The 16290-nt window shown below is 37.7% G+C and overlaps 1 protein-coding gene across 4 annotated transcripts in view; it reads left to right on the top strand.

Moving 5' to 3' along the window:
- cep128.L (centrosomal protein 128kDa L homeolog) overlaps window positions 1-16290 on the top strand; it is a 115920-nt gene that overhangs the window by 82509 nt on the left and 17121 nt on the right. For all 4 annotated transcript variants that reach the window (XM_041572997.1, XM_018230381.2, XM_018230379.2 and 1 more), the window contains one exon: window positions 14926-14975. In XM_041572997.1, the coding sequence (XP_041428931.1) occupies window positions 14926-14975 (50 nt within the window). The remainder of the gene's footprint in view (window positions 1-14925; window positions 14976-16290) is intronic.

Below are 16290 nucleotides of genomic sequence, written 5' to 3'. Positions count from 1 at the left end.
CAGTCATGAGCAAGATATTAATTTCTTATCTTGTTCTGTTCCCCCAAGATTATGGGAACTCCCAGGTAATGCCAGCCACAGCCAACTATACTCATGGGCAACTATTCAATTACAGTCAGAACCAAGTCATGCTTCCTGGCATAATTCCAGTATAAGTTAGTGATTATTTATTTTATATTTTAGAGAGGTGGTACTAAAGCAGAAAGAGCCAAATCCAAAGAACAATACAATTGTAAGGTACTGTAGGTTCTCCTCCCCAGCTTATATGTGCTATTCCCAGTTGCCATGATACAGTTCTGTAACAGTCAAGCATAAGAAAAAAAATTTAGGCTTCATACATGTGCATTTTTTTAAATGCATTTGACATTTCCTCTGCGTAGCAACATGAGTTTTACAGACCGACAGGGCAGACTAAAATCAAATAATCTTGCATTGCTAGTATGTATTAAGCCTTAGTGCTGAATTAATTGCACATTTCATATTGAGTGAGATATTTATTGACCGCATCAATAAATTGATATTTTTATAAATAACACATTTGATTATTTTACTGAGATTGAGAGCTCGACTACAGGCCCCAATATCCAGTCAACATTCAATTATTACAGACACATGGGCCACCAGGTCAGTATAATGTTTATGCAGGAAATCAGAATTGTAATCTGTTCAAAGTGATAACCCAAGCCATGTAAATTGCATGGTGCTCTTAAGGGTAAGGTCACACTGAGCGTTTCGGGGAGATTTAGTCGCCTGGCGACTAATCGCCTTGTCTTTGCGGCGACCAATCTCCCCGAATGCCTTCCCTCACTCTGCACTGGCCAAAATGAAAAATCGCCAGCGCTAATGACACGCGGTGATTCATTTTCCGAAGTCACTCGAAGTTTCCTCACGAAGCAACTTCGGAAAAGAATCGCCACGTATGATTAGCACTGGCGATTTTTTTATTTTAGCCAGTGCAGAGTGAGGGAAGGCGTTCGAGGAGATTGGTCTCCGCAAAGACGAGGCGATTAGTCGACAGGCGACTAAATCTGCCTGAAACACTCAGTGTGACCTTACCCTAAAGTGGTTCTATACCCCCTTGTTCAACAGTGAACAGGGCTTGTGCTGAACATACTTTTTGCCTATTGTTTTAGAAATCAATGTTTTTTCATTAATTGTTGAGCTAAACAGAGAGATTGAAGCTACTTTGTTTGGCCCTTGCAAGATAGATAATAAGATTACCAGTGCACAGATAAACCCACCTGGATTATTTGTGTATTGGTAATCTATCTACTGAGTTTATCTGCTATCTGCTGTTTAACCTGAGCCTTTTCTCCTTTGAATGGCTGCCCCCATTTCTACACAGCAGTTTATTTATATAAACAATAGTAATGTTTCTGAAGCTAACACAGCAGTTTTACCAGTGCAGGGCAACACTGTATTATAGTTTTACTACTTTAAAACACTTGTTTTGTGATTTAAAAAAAAAAAAGTATATATATATATTTCACTCATTTTGAGCACAGGAGTATACTGTCCTTTTAAGGACACCATGCAAACTAGAGTACATGGCCTTGGTGACAACTCATGTTGAGCAAGGGGGGGTATACTGCCCTTTATATACTATACAACCCCCTTTAAAGGGGTGGTTTTTGTGTCTGGGTGACAGTGGATCTGTCACCCAGACACAAAAAGCTGTATAATAAAAGTCCTTTTCAAATTAAACAATAAAACCAATTTCTATTTTTTTTATAAAGCATTCATAATAAATTATTCAAAATCCTATTTTTCACATTAGTCAAGCAAAATGAACTTTAATTACACTATATAAATTATTTGAATCTTGTTTCCTTCAGTCTGGGAATTCATAATTATAGCAAGCAGGCAGGAGCCATTTTGTGGACACTGTTATTAAAGGGGTTGTTCACCTTTGAGACAACATTTAGTATGATGTAGAGAGTGATATTCTGAGACAATTTGCAATGGGGTTTCATTTTATTATTATTTGTGGTTTTTGAGTTATTTAGCTTTTTGTTCAGCAGCTCTCCAGTTTGAATTTCAGCAATCTGGTTGCTAGGGTCTGAATTACCCTAGCAACCATGCATTAGTTTGAACAAGAAACTGGAATATAATTAGTAGAGAACCTGAATAGAAAGAGGAGTAATAAAAAGTAGCAATAACAGTACATGTGTAGCCTTACAGAGGATTTGCTTTTTAGTAGGGGTCAGCAACGCCCATTTGAAAGCTGCAAAGAGTCAAAAGAAAAAGGCAAATAACTATAAAACTATAAAAAATAATGAAGACCAATTGACAAGTTGCTTGGAATTGGCCATTCTATAACATACTAAAAGTTCCCGTAAAGGTGAACCACCCCTTTAAAGCAAGCCTTGCATCATCTCAGAATCTTGTTTGTGCACCAGAATGGGGGACCTGATGTCCATCCCCATGCCCTGGTTACACAATTAAACGGTGAAGAGAACGGGGGAATGTGGGGAGAGCAGTGACATGTAGGAAGTGCTGAATGGAAAGTGAAAACAATTGTCTGCCCCACCTCTATGCTTAGGTATAGAGGAGGGGCAGACAATATTTGATTGACACCTGAGATTTTTAATGGAGATAACAACAGCTATAAACGCTTTAATAAAAAATAGAAATTGGTTTTCCGGTTTAATTTGAAAAGGACTTTTATTATAAATATGGCTGAGTGACAGGTCCACTTTAAGAATATGTAGGTGTGTTATTTATCTCACATTATCACATTGACTTTCCTTTCCAAAAAGCTGACTATAGCATTTTGCCCCAATGCTAACATACAATAAAGACCTCGGGCTCAGTAGTATAGAAGTAGTTACTTTTGCAATGAAATCGCTGTGCAGAAATGATTTAGTGTTTACTGGAGGGCACATTAGATGATAAAGGAATCAATTAAGTGACCAGAGGAAAGTCAGATTGTTTTCCAGCACACTCATAAAAAGAATAGCCATGCAGTATGTGTCGTAACTCCCTCTAGGATAGGGCTTTACTACAAAGTATTTACACATTGTGTGAAGAATTTTGTTTTCACTGTTTATGCATGTTTATCCTTCATTGTTGTGGACCAGCATCAGCATGGATTGACCTCCTGATCATCTGTGTGAAAGAATTTTTATCACTAGGTCAACAATTAGAACCAAAGCAGTTTCTTTGCAGTCCATACTGACAATGTGCTCTACATTTCCATGCTGGTTTTAAGTAATGCTGTTGCCTGAATTGTTTTTTTCAGATTGCCAAAGCAGAGATAAACAGAACACCATTATGCAATCTGTGTACTGGTAATCAAATTATCTATCTTGCAAGGACCAAACATGGAGTAGCTTCACTTTTCTGGGTCATTCAGTTGGACATGCAGAAAATATACATTCTCACTATCTCAGACATACAATAACTGATTCATAGATTGAAAGGAGGCTACGTTCCTTCTGAGAACAATATCCCAATCCCCCTTAGCCTCAGTCTAATGTAACCCCTCCCTCACCATGTTCCATTGTGAGTGGTACTGGAAGTATCTCTGCTTTCTGTAGTGGGTATTAAACAGATTCTATGGAAAGCAAGTCCCACAGTCCTTCACTTCACAATGAAACAAGGTGAAGGAAGGTGGGGAACTTCCCCTGCAGCACAGACACACTGTCATGGTTTACATCTGTGAAATCAGTTATGTGTGCTTATGCAGTTTTATTTTATTTAGGCTTAACTGAATGGCCAGAAGAATAATTTACAAGGAAGTGCCTAAAACAAAAAGGTTGCAGTCATTTTGCCCAGTGTGTGTATATGTATGTAGGCATCCCCCTTCCAGCCCATATTGTATCTAATAACTGTGACAAAGACTTTACAACCTTATCTTGTGATTGTCCGTATAAAATAAATGAAGGTATAGCTTTAAATCAAATTGACACCTTGAAATTACAGCTGTTTAAATACAAAGAACAACCTGATTTCACCATTCTCTACTTCCAGAACTCTTGGAATGATAAAAATGTTGGTTTTACTAATTTTTGATTGTTAATGTGAATATCCTCATCTTCTGAACACTGTGTGCCAAACACATCTAATGCTATTGTGCAAATTCTTGGCCTGGACAAGCTCCAGGTGTACCTGTCTAATGGGAGTGAATATGTGCACCCCTCCTTGTTCTGACCTGCTATAATCTTTTGGCCTCTGTTCAGCCTGTTATTAAAAGACAAAGTCCCCTCCTCCTGCTTAGTGAGTGGGAGCTTTGGAATGTGCTATTTGGGTACAGGGAGAATTATGGCATCGGCACAGATCCGTGATATTTTTTTTTTACACAAAGGTGCTAGATATTGTGCAAACGGTTTTTGTAGCTACAAAGATTTATTAGGCACTTAGTAACTCTACCATTGTTTGTTCCACCTAAAACTTCCATACAAAGCTGTATAAAAGTTATACTACAAGTTAGGTCCCCAGTCTTTCCATTTTATAAGAAATCATCACTTTGCCTTTTTATTTTTTAGAATAAAAAAACAAGTTATTCAGAGGACTGTACTTTCACTTGGTGCAGCACTACTATGCATATGGTAAATCATATCTAGCCTAAGCCTTTATGTGGGCTTTGCAAACTATTAGGAATGCATTTTTAATGTCTTTAGTTCTTGGGTAAATGGAAAAACACCTGTGGTTCCAAGCATGTAATTTCTGTCAAGTATGTGTTCCTTTTAAAGTAGCTTATTATCCAAATTTAAAAAAGCTGCACTTGATGTAATTCTGACTGTTGATTTACCCTTTTTTATTACTTAAATGAAAGGGTATGTAAAATGAGTTAAAAACTATGTAGAGTATGTTTTTATGTCTGTTATGCCAGTGAGTATTACAAGGTGTATGGCTCTGAGGGAAGCGTCAAACCTTGACCCTCTTGCCGCATTTCAAACTTCCTGTAGAAATAACATTTCCAACAGTTCACAAAGTACAGAATGTTTGTTCTAAAGATAATTATGTTTATTTATAGGGTCCAATTACACTGTAGCGTGGTTAACATTTTTGGGGATTTTGGCAAGTTCATTTGCTCCTTAAACATTTGTGTTTCGCTGCAATATCTGTGTCTGAGGGAAAGCGAAGACAAGTTAATGATATCCACATAAATTATTGCCTCACAAATCCTGAGAAGGTACAGAACCTCTCCCCAAGAGCTGACCGTGAGGCGATATATTAAATGACTAAGCAGTAGTAATGAGAATTTAAAAGTATACATGGTAGAGCCATTTCCCTTAATATTTCATGAAAAGCATCTAATTAAGAAGAGAAGCAACAAAATTATCCCAAGAAGCTCCCTGCACAACACAAGCAATGTTATCACTGGTTTTGAAAAGTCAAGGCAGCTTTTTATTGTGCTTTCCCTTTGAGCAGGTGTTACAGATTTTTCTAGCTATGGAAAAACAGAGGAAAGGGAAACTATTACTACAGAATGCCTATCTGGCATGATTCTTGCTCTGAAAGGTGCCAGAAAAGGTTTGCCCTTTAAAAAGAAAAAACGACTATATTTCATTTTGCTACCTAGAGTAGTTTTAAAGTCAACACAGAATAAAGTAGGATATTATTATTATTATACAGTACTAACAAAATCTTGTTCAATAAAGCTCGTTGTAACAGGGCTTATACAAATTGAAAGCAGTTGGGTCCAACTTTTGTTCAGAGGGATTAAAGTATGATACACACTCCCATATAGACCACCAAATGGCAGGATAGACTGGTGATGTCATAGTGATGCCACAATAGTGAGATATATAGCACACAATAAGAAAATACAAACATTAAAAACACTATCTAACTAGGTCTTGCTCTACACAGGCAAAATGTGAAAATAAAACTAAAGTCAAATACTGCTTCCTGGTCCCAATGAGCAAAGTCAAATAAATCAATAGTCGACCAAGAAAGCCTCTATTGGACTTTGCTCATTGGGACCAGGAAGTAGATTATGTCTATAGCTTTATTTTCAATATGTGTATAGAAAACATTTATAAAGGGCAATAATATGGCTGACATGGCACCAAGTTATTTTGGTGGAGTTAAGTATTACTTGTGAATGTGAGATTCTGTTTTGGACTCGATACTCTTGCCAATGGAAGGCCGTTTTAATTGCTTATGTTCTGCCAGTCACCACTCCTGATAGCACTAAATAAAGTGCTCTATTGAATGGCCTCAGAACAGTGAAAGACAGACCTTGGTACCACAGTCCACCTGTAATTTATCCTTTGTTCCCTGTGTTCTGCCGGATGGTAGAGGCAGCAAAATGCCCAGTGTGCCATAGCCTAAACTGGAAGTGACAAAGTGCACTGAAATTTTAAAATGTAAACAAAATTCAATTTGTGGATAAAAACAGAATTTTTGCAGTTTCACCTGCATTCATAAATGAGCCCTAATGTTGCTAAACTTTGTTACTAGCACAACATTTACAGATTTCACACAATTAAAAAAAGGTACAGCTTTAGGATAATGCCTGACAAAACTTTGTTAAAGTATAAGAAGCGGTGTTCACAAATTTAGGTTATGAGGTAGCGCAGTGATCCCCAACCAGCGGCTCGTGAGTAAAGGTGGCCATACACTGAGAGATCCGCTCGTTTGGTGATGTCTCCAAATGAGCGTATCTCTCCCCGATATGCCCACCTTGAGGTGGGCAATATCGGGCTGATATGATCGTGGGCCCTAGGGCCCAACGATCGGATCCTAACGAATAGTAATGGGCGGTCGGATAGCGGGACCACATTAACGAATAGATGCGGCCGCGATCCGACGGGATTTTTCGTCCCACTTTCGGCCAGATCTCGATCGGTGAAGCCCGTCGGGGGGCCCCATACACGGGCCAATAAGCTGCCGACACGGTCTGTCAGCAACTTTTATCGGCCCGTGTATGGCTACCTTAACATGTTGCTCTCCAACCCCTTGGATGTTGCTCCCAGTGGCCTCAAAGAAAGTGCTTATTTTTGAATTACTGGCTTGGAGTCAAGTTTTGGTTGCATAAAAACCCACAGTAATGAGAACCTTCTGTAGGTTGTCATTTCCCATAGGGCTAACAAACAGCCAATCAAATCTATTATTTGGCACCGTGGAACTTTTTTCCATGCTTGTGTTGCTCCCCAACACTTTTTCCATTTGAATGTAGCTCACCTATAAAAGGTTGGGGACCCCAGAGGTTGAGGATGTTGACTTAAGCTCCCCATAGCCTCGACGATTCTTCTTGCCAAACGACCGATTTTAGGGAAGCCCGACCAATCCTTCGAAATTATCGTGCGGTTAGTGGGATTCGAACGATCGTACATCTTACGATTTTTCTGTCAGGAAATTGATCGGCCAGGTCAAAAAATCTTTGTCGGTCCCAGTGCAATCTATCTATGTTTGCAGGGCCAAGCAGGCAGCTCCCCTTCGTTTTCCTGGCAAATTGGTCTTTTTAGTTGATGGTAAATTCGTACGATCGTACGGTCGTTCTGAGAAGATCGTGGTCTCACGATCAGGATCTGATCTTTTAAAAATCTCAACATCTATGGCCAGCTTTATGGTGTGATGTATAGCACCAACAGATTAGAGGTTTTATATATGTCAGATGAATTACCTGCTGTCTGCTAACTGCATTTCTTGCTTTGGGTCCAGTAAGTTACTTAGAGTCTGCTGTGTTTGGTGCTCTTTTACTATCCGCAGCATGGGGGATAAATTCGTTCCGCATAATGGATCGTTCTGTATTTGGGATCTTCATAACTTGTCTGCTAGAAAATCATGTAAACATTAAATAAACCCAATAGGCTGTTTTTGCTTCCAATAAGGTTTAATTATATCTTAGTTTGGATCCAGTACAAATTGTTTTATTATTACAAAGAAAAAGGAAATCATTTTTAAAATCTTGGATTATTTGGATAATGTGGAGTCTATGGGAGACCTTTCCGTAATTCGGAGCTTTCAGGATAATGGGTTTCCGGACAATGGATCCCATACCTGATATTATTTGAAACATAAATGGAAAAATAATGTGACAGCTGGCAAAGGCTTGGATCTTAATAGCCTAATGTTTCTGTCTTGCATGTTTCTTCCTAGCTGAACCCAATCTGCTCTGTAAGCAGATTTCATTAACAGTTTTAAACCCAATTTTAAAACCAATGGTTCACCTAACTGGCAGAAGTTGAGATAGGAACAGGATTAATTGAGTTCAAATATTCTGCACCTTGTTGAGCATTGAACTGGATTAGGTGGTTATAAAATACATCATGTTTTGGTAAAATCTCTGATTTAGTACAAATATTTTACGTCTTTGTGATTGATAAAAATTAACATATTTTTCAGGGTTGTGTATGTGCATACTGGTAGGTTTTTTACTGCAGTCTTGTGACATTGTCTTTGAAAGTTGACTAGATAAAATCTTTCACTTCTGCAGCAGAACCAGTAAGATTTTGTGCAGTCTAACAGCAAGAATCCCCCATATGAATGCTAGGTGTTAGTAACAATGCACAGATCTCTTCTGGTCAAACAGTCAAATTGTCACAGCTTGCTCTGCTCTATGTCAGACGCTTTAAAAGAAGGAATAAATACTGAGTAGACTCATCCTCTGTTCTTCGCTAATCTCCAGGGCTGTTTTATGCATCTGTCCACCCCTTTCCATGCACCATTTTCAGTTGGACCTTTACACATCCGGTGTTGGTATGACCTGTGAATGGCCTTTTTCTACACTAGCATTATGTTGCCTCTTGAAATAATAGCTGTGATTATTATTTCTTTGTGCTGTCTGATTTTGTAATAGGTACCAGAAAACATTACGTTTCTTCATCTCATCTTAGCACTTTATTTCTGTTAGTGTGTATATCAATTTGATGTTGAAATATAAAACACCGGTGAAATGTACTATAGCTATAATGAATAGCAATGGCAAATTAAAGTGTTTAAAAAAAATATAGCAACAACAAACAAAACTGAACACCTGGCAAGTTTAAAAGGGTAGAAGCCAATCAGGGTCTTTGTTGGGTCACATAGTATAATGCTATTCATCTTAAGTAGGTAAGACCCTCTTCCCTGCTCATTCCATTAATTCCACTTGGAATGCACGTAGCGTGCCCACAAAGCCACACAGCCATAGTGTCCCATGGAATAAATCATGGAGTACAAAGGGCAATTTAATGGCTGTAAGGGCAATAAATAAATTGTTCCACAAAAACTGACCTTTCCAACCTAAACACATTAATTCCATCCCAGTGGCCTCAATGGGCAGATATTGTGCTGACAATACACCATTTGGATTCTTACAGTGTGAAAATGGGGTGGGGGGCTGTGTGGGGAGATGTGTCTTGGCAAGGAAGCGAAACCACACAGAAGCCGAGCTTTGGTTTAATTTCCTGCTACTCTCTCACCACCTGTATAAACTTTCCCGCGGTTAATCCAAAAGATATTCAGTGTTACCCTTGAAGTTATAGCTTTCTCCATCTGAAGGGGCCTCAAGATCAGAGACAGGATTTACATTCCCTTGGCTGCTGAGCTGTGAGAGAATAATTTTAAAGCGGGTTACACGTGGAAAAAACAGCAAGCTTCCCAGACAGAGTGGAGCGTCTCCAAATCGCAGTGCTCCAGCAGGTTTCCAGTGGCTGACCTGGTAAAAAGATTTGGATTGGTGAAGACACTGTAGAGTCTGCTTCTGTTAGAACTTCTTTTTCTTTGACTAAACCATTATTTCTGACCGTATGGTTTTAAAGCTTGAGAAAAAAAGACTGAATTGAACATTTTAAAAGTTAGCATGTTTTAAGTCTAGATCATCCATGGCCATAAGGACCCTTGTATTTTTTTACAGAGACCTAAGTTTTATTTTTGCATCTGTTTTTGGGTTGTTGCTGCTCTTTGTCTCACTCTTTTAGGATGTAGTTGATTCATGCATTATTGACATTCATTTCTCAGCAGAACAGATCTGGTCTTGCTTGATTCTTGAATCATGATGGATTTTAGTAGTCAAAAACTTCAGGAACTTCTTACCTACTGTATTTTATTTACTACTCCAACCACATCTTGCAGATTTACAATCTTTCTTATATAGCCAGTTGATGGTAGGAGAAGAAATCTTACAACTATAACATTTTGTGTATTCGTCCACTCATTCTCATTCATAAACTGTTATGTTTCTTTACCTCATTGAAATAAATCACATGTAAGGCCACCAAATATACATCACCATTCCAGGAAACTCTGAAATAGTTAGATTTCAAGGCAGGTTACTGATCTAATCGATCAGTTTGGATCGCCATACCTTAAGTGTACTATAAAAATGTAAACGTTAAAAGATTACAATGTAATGAAAGGGGTCTCCTTCCACTTGTCTCTGTAACACTAGGGGGCCCATTTACTTAGCTCGAGTGAAGGAATAGAGGAAAAAAAAATTTGAATGTTTTTTTTGGCTACTTTGACCATCAAATGGGCTACTTCGACTTCGAATCAAACGATTCGAACTAAAAATTGTTCGACTATTCGACCATTCGATAGTCGAAGTACTGTCTCTTTAAGAAAAAACTTCAACCCCCTAGTTCGCCACCTAAAAGCTACCGAAGTCAATGTTAGCCTATGGGGAAGGTCCCCATAGGCTTAGCAATATTTTTTTGGTCGAACAAAAATCGTTCGATCAATGAATTAAAATCCTTCGAATCAAACAAATAGCGCTAAATCCTTCGACTCCGATGCCGAGGGATTTAACTTCGACAGTCGAATATCGAGGGTTAATTAACCCTCGATATTCGACCTTAAGTAAATTTGCCCCTAAGCATCTAATACATACATAGAGGCACATTTATCAAATGTCGAAATTCGACCAATAGAAATTTATTAAATTGAATTTTTAAAACTCGGATGAATTGAAACAACCCAAATATTTGAATCGAAATTTTAATTGAATTCGAACTCCGGAAAAAACCTCAAATGTCAGGAAGGCTGCAAACAGCTCCAAATTGATCCCTGGACCTCTCCCATTGACTCGAACCGCATTTGGCAGGTTTTAGGTGGCGAATAGTTGAATTCAAATTCTTTAAGAACCAGAGTATGATAAATCTCGAAAACTGAATTCAAATTTCTTTTTAAAACTCGAATGGAATTTGACTCCCTAGTTTTGACCATAAAAAAAAAAAAAATTCAAAATCGAATTTTCAATTCATAAATCTTCCCCCTAATGTTACTTTGTATTTGTGTACATTTATTATTGTATTGGTCCATGTTTGTTCTGTTAAATAAATAAGTTTAGGACTTTTTTTACCACCAGTTTGGATTTAGTTAGGATGAAGTACAAGGTGCTTTTTATTATTAAATAGGAAAAGGAAATAATTTTAAATATTAGATGAATTAGCTAGAAATTCTCTCTATAGGAGATGGCCTGCCTGTAATTCAGAACTTTTTAGATAACTGGTTTCTGTAAAGAGATCTCATACCTGTACATGAAAGGCTTATTGGACTACCAAAACCCCAATGGTTGTTTTGCTCCCAATGAAGCTTTTAAAAACTCTTGAGGAATTCTACCCTTGTTGAAATGTATCCACAAGTTTTAATCTTTTGGAAAAGCTTTGGAAATGGTTTGACAAAAGTGTTGGTGTTAAGGTTGGTGGACCTGCACAGATCTAGTCAGATAGACCCGTGGGTACCTCACCCAGTGCAGGGCTCTAGTTAGTAAATTTGCTCCTTAGTGTCAGAGGGAGGTCAATTGGTTGATGAGAGCAGGGAAAAAGCAGAGAACTATTTTTCATCGGTTTACACAACTGAGAAACCATCTAATTAAGGCTTCCTTTTTAAAAGACCTAATTGTAATACAGGTATGGAACCTGTTATCCAGAATGCTCATAATGAATCTTTCCGTAATTTGGATCTTTTACTAGAAAATCGTGTAAACATTTAGGGGCAGATGTATCAAGGGTCGAATATCGAGGGTTAATTAACCCTCGATATTCGACTGCCGAATTAAAATCCTTCGACTTCGAATATCGAAGTCGAAGGATTTTGCGCAATTCGAACGATCGAAGGAATAATCCTTCGATCGAACGATTAAATCCTTCGATTCGAACGATTCGAAGGATTTTAATCCATCGATCGAAGGATTATCCTTCGATCAGAAAATTGTTAGCAAGCCTATGGGGACCTTCCCCATAGGCTAACATTGGCCTCGTTAGGTTTGAGGTGGCGAACTAGGGGTTCGAAGAAATTTTTAAAGAGACAGTACTTCGATTATCGAATGGTCGAATATTCGAACGGTTTTTAGTTCGAATTGTTCGATTCGAAGCCGAAGGTCGTAGTCGAAGGTCGAAGTAGCCAATTCGATGGTCGAAGTAGCAAAAAAAACATTCGAAAATCAATTTTTTTTTTCCTCTATTTTCCTCTATTCCTTCACACGAGCTTAGTGAATGGGCCCCTAAATAAACCCAATAGGATGTTTTTTCTTCCAATATGGATTAATTATATCTTAATTTGGATTAAGTACAAGGTACTGTTTTAATATCACGGAAAAAAGGAAATCATTTTTAAAAATTTGGATTATTGTATAATATAGGAGATGGCCGTTCATTAATTCAGAGCTTTCTAGCAAACAGATTTCCAGATAATGGATCCCATACCTGTAATATAACCATAGATTGCAGGGTAAATTTCAAAAGAGACCAGTCCAGAACATGTGAAAGTAAGCAACGATCCAGCAACGTATGGGATTCATTACAGGGTGCTAAAAGAACTAAGCTCTGTGACTGCCAGTTCTCTATACATACTTTTCCAGGATTCTTTGAGATCTGGTATGATTCCTTGAGACTGGAGAATTGCTAATGTGGTGCTATTATTAAAAAGGGATCTCATTCTCAGCCTAAAAACTATAGACCTGTTAGTTTGATATTAGTGATAGGAAATCTTTAGAATGGGGTAATTATGGACAAGATACTTGAATAGATTGCAAAACTGTACTGTAAATTTGTGCCAGCATGATTTTTTGTGTAATAGATCTTGCTAGACAACTGAAATTACCTTTTTAATTACATTATGACACAGATTACTGATTTAATTAAGAAAAATCACCCTACTATTAATTTCAAATGGTGGGTGTTCACTACTGTTCCAATACAAAGTCTTCAGTAATGAACAGTGCACATAGATTAAACTCTGGGCAAGCTATATGCACAAAAACTTTCAAGCTTTACAAAAAGTTAGGCTAAAGAGGGTGTACCAATGACAAGGACACATTGAAAGTACCTGCAAAATATTCTTCTGAAAGAACAGCCTGCTAAAGAAACTGACACTCCCACAACAACTGAGAAATTGTCAGCATTTGTGGATGCAAAATGAGCCACTCCTTATGTGCTCTATTGGTCCCCCATCAATCGACTTTTAGGCGCAATAGGTAGTTGGCTGAGGTGTAGCTTATAACATTGATCCAGAGAAAGCATTGCAGGAACAAATACGAGAGGTCTACAAGACCAATTTATAGAGCTAGATGCAATATTCTGCCCCAGGATAACTAGTGGTAGATATGAGAACAGCACTCAATAGTAAAAATCTAAGTCCTTCAGATACATTGAGTAAGAGAAACCATAGCCTGTCTGAAAGTAGTTCAGTACTGAAATGCTGACTTTTTCTGACAGCACATGACCAGGTACAATGACCTGAGATGGCTGCTTATACACCAATATTACAATTAAAAAAAATACATATATTGGTTCAGTAATGAAATTTTATATGGTAAAATGAACTATGTGCAATGTACACATTATAATTCAGTAATCAAATTTATACCATAAAAATCATGACAGAATCCCTTTAAGTCTCCCACATAATTCATTACAATAAATAAATAAGCTGCACCTCGGTATTGGCTCAGAGAATCCAGACTTTCTATTGTTTTTTTCTTTTTACGTGTTACTGAACTACAACAGATGGGTTGTCGAAGCAATCGAGACATACTGCACACAACTGCACATCCAGTATATGTAAAATATCAGCGCCTTGGTTAAAACCTGCCACTATCTTGATTTCAGAGAATGTTTTGTTGTATAGAGGAAACCACCCCTGATCACTCCATGCAATGCAGCCAATAAAAAGCCAATACTAATGTATGTGCCAAACATTCCTCATTTGGAAGATAAAATTTCCTCATTCAGTATCTTGCAGTGACACGTGTGCCAAGCTTTGCAGTTTGTGTACTTATTATCTTCATGACAGCAATTTCCTATCTCAGATACTTCCTGTGCTTCAAGCTAAAGCAAAGCAAACTCATTTTACTAGAGCCAACTTAATGCAGATAAATCTCACTGAACAGCAGAAATAGGAAAGAAAGCGTCCCAAACAGGACGTCGATTAGGTCTGGATGGGGAAATCACAGCAGGGGTGGTGCACTGACACATGGGGAGCTTTATTGTCCTGTTTGAAATTTGCAAGGAAACAATTTTAAATTTACCCCTGCTGTCCCCAAGGAACTATCAATGACTGGTTTTACCTAAAGAATGATAGTATTTTGTGAGTAAGCATGCTGTCTTTTCTTTCCGTGTACTTCATGTGCTGCCAGTACATTTCTGCTGTATTTGTTAGATATTTTCCCCTTTCTTTTTTTGGCTTTGTTACACTGGGAGTTTTAAGTGTCTAATTAGGACATACTGTTCTTAAAATGTACCATACATTTGTGTCCATTTGCCCCAAAACACAGCTGGTTTTTCAATTTACCATATCAACTGGTTTACATACAAAAACAGACAGCTCCAGCCTAAACATCAATATACCAGCTGTATCCTGTGGCCCATTGACAGAAAAAATAAAAAAAATATTTACTTCAGTATCATGTCTTTATCAGTGAGCATGAATAAGGGATTAAAAGAAATGTCCCATGATTCATGACTGTCCAGTCAGCACATTGTCGTGTTGTCTGTTCTTTACTTTTGATACAGATACATCAGTTACATTTTACGCTTATTTGTGTGCCTGCAGAGCTGTTGGAGAAAAGCCAAAGAAGAGATGAAGAGATGTGGCTTCTTCAGGTAAGCAGTCTCTGTTACCTCATTCTTCTAAGTTAATAGCATTCACAAAACACAACACAGAACTTGAACTTTTTTGCCCATCAGAGCTGTTTCGGGACCCAATCCTCCCTTAGTCAGGATACAAAAGAAAATCCTTGCAGGCACCTTACTTAAGAGACCAGCCCTTATTCTCATAGGGCAACAAGTCTGAAACATTTCCAACATGCGGCTTGACCATTATTATTCACCAAGTCCAAAGTGGGAGTGGGTCAAACTATACAGTCCCTATAAATTCCCAACACCCATTAATCCGTTATTACTCAGTATTTTACTCTCAGTGGGGCTCATTTATCAACACTGGGCAAATTTGTCCATGGACAGTTAACTATAGCAACCAATCGGTGATTAGCCAGCTGCAAGTAGAACAATGAATGCAGCAATTTGATTAGTTGCCATGGGTTACTGTCCATAAGCAAATTTGCCCAGTGTTGATAAATGACCCCTAGTATATGAAATATGTGTATTAAAACAAGCATCATAAAACAATACTCACTGTCGCTAATGTGTTTGCACCACTTGGAGATGTCTAACCCTGTAATCCAATCAATTAAATCAAAATAACTTTAAGCTTCAATGCTTACATAGAAATATATACTATGGACAACTGCGTGGAAGTCATTTAATCATTTATTTCAATAAATGAACCCCTTTATATCAAAACTTTGAGAATTTAGGTAAACTAAATATTACAAAAAGTATGTTTTTTTTCTTGGTTTTTAGATGGCCAAGATGAAATAAATTCCATTGGGATACTTACGCCACAAGAACTTACTTTGTTACAAGGCCATCTCTCAAATAATTCACTTTTTAAAATGTATTCTTTTTTTTGTAATAAAAAAACAGTAACTTGTAACTAAGACACATTTAAACCTTATTGGAAGCAAAACAGTCTTATTGGGGTTATTTGTTTAAATAATGTTTAGACTTCTTATCTGGAAAACCACAGGTCACAAGCATTCTGGATAACATGTCCCATACCTGTAGTAATGTATATTTTTTAGATTATTTGACTTTATATTCTGCCTCTGTCCCAAAACAGTATATTGTTATATGGTTGCAAGTGTTACCATCAACCAGCAACCCAAAAAGCAGATTTATTCTATGGCTACCTTTTTTTCATTTTAAATTAATGAGCTTTCCTTACTTCCAACTAAGTTTTTAGCTGTAAATAACTTGCGCTCATGCTGTGAGTCCCAGACTAAGAGAGAAATTGGCTGTAATAGGTTGCAGAAGCATGTGTTACTGGGTAATTCTTTTGAATATCTGAATAGCAAAC

The sequence above is a fragment of the Xenopus laevis genome, chromosome 8L (assembly GCF_017654675.1).
Source record: "Xenopus laevis strain J_2021 chromosome 8L, Xenopus_laevis_v10.1, whole genome shotgun sequence".
Taxonomy (NCBI): Eukaryota; Metazoa; Chordata; class Amphibia; order Anura; family Pipidae; genus Xenopus; species Xenopus laevis.
The sequence above is the reverse complement of the archived record's forward strand: the minus strand, read 5'-3'. Positions and strand labels throughout refer to the sequence as shown.